Source organism: Cynocephalus volans, chromosome 1 (assembly GCF_027409185.1).
Source record: "Cynocephalus volans isolate mCynVol1 chromosome 1, mCynVol1.pri, whole genome shotgun sequence".
Classification (NCBI taxonomy): domain Eukaryota; kingdom Metazoa; phylum Chordata; class Mammalia; order Dermoptera; family Cynocephalidae; genus Cynocephalus; species Cynocephalus volans.
The window spans coordinates 26,541,930-26,547,929 of NC_084460.1; the positions used below are offsets into that span (position 1 = coordinate 26,541,930).

General features: G+C 44.4%; 1 protein-coding gene across 1 annotated transcript in view; it reads right to left on the reverse strand.

The window, feature by feature from the left end:
• The window catches only part of PSMF1 (proteasome inhibitor subunit 1), a 42,983-nt gene extending 37,222 nt beyond the window's left edge, over positions 1-5,761 (reverse strand). Inside the window, exons 1-2 of the mRNA XM_063096983.1 lie at positions 5,494-5,761; positions 777-929 (exon numbers count right to left, since the gene is read on the reverse strand). Coding sequence (XP_062953053.1) covers positions 777-929; positions 5,494-5,622 — 282 coding nt within the window. The 5' untranslated portion in view covers positions 5,623-5,761. The remainder of the gene's footprint in view (positions 1-776; positions 930-5,493) is intronic.
• Positions 5,762-6,000: the final 239 nt, after the last annotated feature.

Genomic DNA, 6,000 nt, shown 5'->3' on the forward strand with positions numbered 1-6,000 from the left:
AACAATTATCTCATTGTTCTTTTTGTAACCACCTGTGTTCCTTTTCTGTAACTTTCTTGCCTGGACAATAAAAACGGAAAGAAAACATAATTTGGGGTTACTCCTAGGAATTCTTCTCCCTTGAAGAAATCGCTCCTGGGATTAACCCCTTCTGGGCCTCTCACTGCTCTGGAAAAATGGGCTTTGAGTAATCCTTTGCATCTCCATCACCCTGGGAGAGGTGACAACAACCTGTGGAAGTACCAGGCAGGAAAATAAAATAATGGAGTAGAGAGGTATAATTTAGATTTTTCTGGCAAGTGGGGGTGGATACTCAGGACTAAACTTTTTGAGGAAGTGAAAAATGAGAGGGAGTTAGCCAGGCTGATGGTGCAGGGTGTGTGTGCATGAGGTGGTAGATGGTGGAGGGAAAGAGCTTTCCAGCACATCAAACGTAAGGTGTAAAGGCTTCAAGGCAGCAGAGAACTTGTCTTATTTAAGGAACTAAAGTAGCCCACTGTGGCTACAATAAGTTTTTTTCTCCTATGTTGGTACTGAATGGGTTTACCCTATTTAACCATGTCCCTGTTGACAGAACATCCCCTCTAAGAGCAGGCAGTGAACATCTTTGTGCATACCTGGGATCTCACCTCAGGATAAAGTTCCAGAAGTGAGACCACTGGGTAAAGCCTTCATGAACATTTATGGCTTTTGATCCATACTATCAAATGGGTTTCAAAAGGGCCATGCCAATATCCACTCCCATCAGCAGACCCTTTTGTGTCTCAGAGACTCACCAGCACATTGATGATCATGCTGTTCTCCACGGTGACAGCTTTCACAAGGAGCTTTCTGGACCCGTCCTTAGACTCATACCGGAGGACATACAGATCTTTATTATTATTCCACCCAGCTGGCAGCAATTCTGATTTCTTATCACTGGGACCAGGCTGAGAAGACACCAAGGTTGAGAGGAGAAAGATCATAACCTCAGGATATAAAGCTATAAAGGACCTTACAGATAATCTAATCCCACCTCCTCACTTCACATATGAGAACATGGAGGTCAAGAGAAGTGACTTGCCCAACGTCACACAGCGAGTTAGAGGTCTAGGACTCAGGTCTCTGGACTCCTGTTCTACTGCTCTCTCCCCCAAATCTGGCTGCCTTTATAGCACAGCACTGGAACCCATTAAGAATCTGCAGCGTTGGTATAATAATCACCTCTTCTCTATCTCCCTGCCAAGAATAAGGCAATTCATCTCAAAGGACACTGTGAAATTCTAAAGCAGTGTTTTCAAAGTTTGAACATTGGGCCACCTGCAATAGAGTCACCAAAGTGTTCATTAAAAATGCAGATCCTTATGTAGGCCCCCCCCACCCCCACCCCCAACTGACTGCAGTGGTTTAACAAGAATGATGAACAATTTTCATACATACACAAAATGTAGCATATGTACAAGATAAAGAAGAATTATAAAATGGACAGCTATGTAGCTACCACCAGCTTATGAAACAAAATCACCGATACTGCTAAAGTCTTGGGTAGCATACCCAATGAATCTCCCTCTTTCCCCCTCAAGGGTCACCATTACCCATATTTTTAAAAATTTCTTTACTTTTCCTTAGAGTTGTATTACTATACATACAACCATAAAAACATACTGTTTCAAATGTTTTTGAATGTTATAGAAATGGCATCACTTTTGTCACTGCCTTTTTTATTCAATATTGTTTCTAGAGAGTCATCCATGTCAATGCATTTAACTATAGGTGATTCACATTCACAGCTATACAGCAGTCCATCATATGAATAGGCTGCAATTTACCCATTCACCTGTTGATGGAGATCAAGAATGTTCCCAGTTTGTTATGCTATTATAAACAATGCCACTATGAACATTCTTGTGCATATCTGGTACGCATGTGGATGAATTTCTATTGAGTACTCATATGCCTGGTGGAAGAATTTTTAATTTATCAGATAATGTCAGATTGTTTTCCAAAGAAGTACTGATTTACACTCCCACTAGCAATGTAAGGGAGCTCCTGTTGCTCCAAGTGGTCAGCAACACTGCTATTGTCCAACTTTTCAATTCTTGCCAACGTGGTGGTTGTAAAATATATCTTATTGTGAGTTGTGGTGTCTTCCTTTCTTTTCTTTTTTAATAATCCTAGGACTTTCCTTTTACACATTAAAATTTGAGAAATAGTTCCCAAATTATTTCTACAGTAAAACTAATACAGTGATATCTAGGTGCAGGAAGATTTCTTAAACAAGATCCATAAAAGAAAAAAAAAATGCTGCCTTTGAGATTGTTCATAATTTTAAGCTTCTGTTCAACAACAGACACTACAGACAACGTTAGAGGGCAGTCACAGGTTAGGAAGAGATATTTGTCACGGCTTCAAATAAAAAGAATTAATAACCAGCACATAAAGGGAATGCCTGGAAAATGAACAATAAAAGTTGGGAACTGAAAAAACTAGCAAATGTAAGAATAAGGAAAAGAGCATCTAATAATGTATAAGAGTTGTTCAACTTTACTAGTAATAATCAGAGAAGCACAAATTGAAATAATGAAACACCAGATTACACCTGTGGGACTGATATTCCCATTTTTCTATTTTTTGCCAGATGTTTACATGGGTGTGGAGAGAATGGGAACCTCCAGGCACTGGAGGACATTTAAACGTGTTGCTCCTTTGGGGAGTAATCTGGCAGTATTTAGTGCAATTAGGTGAGTCAATACCCCATGACCCCAAAGCCCTAACTCCTGGAAGAAACCCTGTGTACAGACACATAACGGATGTGACAAGAGATATTCATCACAGCCAAAGTGGAGGCAAGATGCAAAATATGCTTACAGTGAAATACTACATACCAGTAAGAAGGAACAAATTAGATCTAATTGTAGTATTAGAAAAAAAAGTAAAACATATGATTTAAAGAAAAGTTCAGAAAAAATGAGGTTTACAGCCCAGCACCATTTATGCAAAAAACTTAAAAAGCAGACAGAAAATACTACATAGCTTTTCATAGATGCATATTTATATTGCTCAACAAGGAGCACACAGACTGGGAAGATCTGTATTCATGAGAATATGGAGGGAGGGAGTGGGACCAGAAATGAAGAACAATGTCAAAAGAAAAAGGCCCAGCAATGTAGGACTCTACACGCACCAGGGACAGTGGGAGGCCATGAATCAAGAATTTCTGGCCTCTTTGTTTGGTCACCCCTGGTGCTCCAAGAATCTACCGGAGGAAGCAATCCCAAATAAAATTCAGGATGTCACATTGGACATGGCTTAAAACCTAGCTGGAGGATAATAAAATTCATCGGCCTGAAGCAGAAAAACGAGTGACAAAAAATGAAAGTGAAACAAATAAAACCATTTTGTTAAGTGAGAAAGAGAAACTATCCCCTCACCCCAAACTGGGCAAATTTCCTATAACATGTTTGTTGTTGCTGATTTGAGGTTTACTTTGGAAGCCAGGAATTTGATGACATGCCTTATCTTTGTTCTGTCAAAGGCCTTTTAATTTATATTCTATCCACCATGTACAGCATTCAATCCACCAGAATTCTCTCTTGGAGTATAGATTATTTGGTCTGCCAACCACCCCATTACCTTTGGCTTCCAGAGTAGGAGAGAAGCCCTGATGTAGGTGAGGTTGATGCCTTTCACTGCAGTGTAACTGCAGAAAACAGAGGTGGGACTGATAAGAACAGGCCCTGAGTATACCAGGCCAAACATGCATTCAACTCTATGGCTGTGAGATCAAATATCAAGCATTCCAGAAAGTTACAGTTGGGAAGTAGCCAAAGCACATGGTTGTGTACTTTTAATTCCCCCAGATGGATGAAAAAAATCTAAGGCCTGAGAGGGGCTGAGAATTGCCCATGGTCACAGCAAGCCAGGCGCAGAAGAGCTGAAAAGAACAGTAAGAACTGTGTTTTTTTAATGAACAAAAATGAACAATTTTATTGTTCTTTTCCAGGCATTCCCTTTATGTACTGGTTATTAATTCTTTTTATTTGGAATTCAGAGCTCCTGGCTGCCCAGGCTACAGCTAGAGAAGATTTTGCCAGCCAGGTCCACCAGATTGGCCCCAAAAGAGTAAAGATAACTGTCTTCTTAGGCAGTTAAAAATGCTGGGGCTGGAAGCATTCTTTAATGGTTTTGAGTTCACCCTAATGCCTCTGGTCTAAAATGCACCCAAAGAAATTCAAACAGATCATTTGGGGATTTTTCTCTCCATCATAATCCTCAGATTTCCCACAACAAAAGACAAAATTCTCTAACTTAAGTCTATTGCTGTCTCTATCCCCTCCACACCTGAACCATTTGACATAGCTCTAAAGTTCTCATGAGGAGTGGTGCTGACATCAAGAAAGAAATCCAAATTCAATTACTGAATTTTTGTTGAAGCCAATGGCTGTGCTGCTCTTCTAATCAAGTTATACTTACATAATTCCCCTGTACCAGAAGAGTCAAAACCAAAGAGAAAGTAGGCAATCTAGCTTTCTATTTAATTGTAGATATATTATACAGTGAGGTACACACTCTTGGGACCTTCCTCTCCCTCCTATCACTCCCAGAAGGGTGGGGAGCACGAGGTGGCTGGAGCGGAAACACAAACATCCTCTGAGCTTGGCAAGCACTACTGGTCCCCGCTGAGTCTGCTGGCTGAGGCTAGAAAACTAACCCCCTCTTAAATAAACTAACAAGAAAGATGCCTCTCCGAATGGCTTCTAGTCTGAATGAAAGTAGACTCAGCAGGAGTGAGAGGAGGACAAGTGCAATCCGAGCCCCAATACACAGGTTTAGGAGAAAAGGCAGAGAAACAAAAATACACCACACTCTACTCTGCAATCCAAACACCCATCCCTCAGGTGGCACGCAAGATTTAGCGCTGGGGTAGACAGAGGGACAGTAGGCAATGCCTTCCAAAACCCCCATTCCCCGGGATCCTTGCCCTCCCCAAAGATGTCTGGAGCCAACAACTTTTTTCTGGCCCGCAGGAGCACAACACATGGCACCCCATGGGTCAAAGCTCACCTCTGTACCCGTGCTTGGATCCAGATGTCTGCTGGAGGCTCCAGTGCAGTATGAGGGAGATATTGAGTGATTCCCCCCAACCCCACCCCGTGGCTGCGTAGTAAGGAGCTTAGAGGGGAACGGGTAGGTGAGGAGTGCTTTGGACAGCTACACCCGTCTCGGTGACACGTCCACACAACCCAGGCTTGAGAAACTACCAGGCTGTGTTGAAAAGAGTTTCTGTCTTTGGGTTTCCAAATCACGCTGTGCCATCTGGGTTGTGAGGGGCTCCGGACTGGTCTGGGACAGTTGAGCACACCCGACCCGCAAGCTTTACCCATTGGTGTCATGAGCCCCAGGCCCAGGAATTGGGGGAGGAAAAACGTCAAGCGCTCTGGACCAAGCGTCCGGTCATGTGGGTTTGGGCAGAAGACAGCTCCCCCCTCCACCGTGGCAGCCTCTGTGGTGTACCTGGTCGCCGATGCCCAAGCCGTAGTAGCCGTGTGTCACCACTTCCCAGTGCAGGAAGCAGACGAGCGCGTCCTGCGCGCAGGTGATGGCTGGCGCCGCTGACGCGAACAGTACCTCCAAGCCCGCCATGAGCGCCCCCGGCTTCTGCGGGCGAAGAAAGGGTAAAGCACAGTGAGTCGGCTCGACCCTCCCTGCACCTGTAACTCCGCTCCGCTCTTTCGCGGGTTCCGGCCAGTCTCCACCTGCGGCCAAAATGGAGACGCCCGGGGGTGGGGCACGGCCGCCGGAAGTAGTTCCGGATGCCGGTGCATCTGTGAGAGGCGCGTCGGGCTGGAAACGCTAGCGCGATACTTAAATGTTCCGCCTGGGAGTGCGGGTGCAGAGCGCGGCCCTACAAAGCTGGAACCGCTGCCTACCCCGCAGCGAGCGTGACCGCTACACGCAGGGCGTTGCGTGCTCGAGGAGAGGCCACCTTGAGCCACAGGCTTCCCATCCGCAAAATGGGTT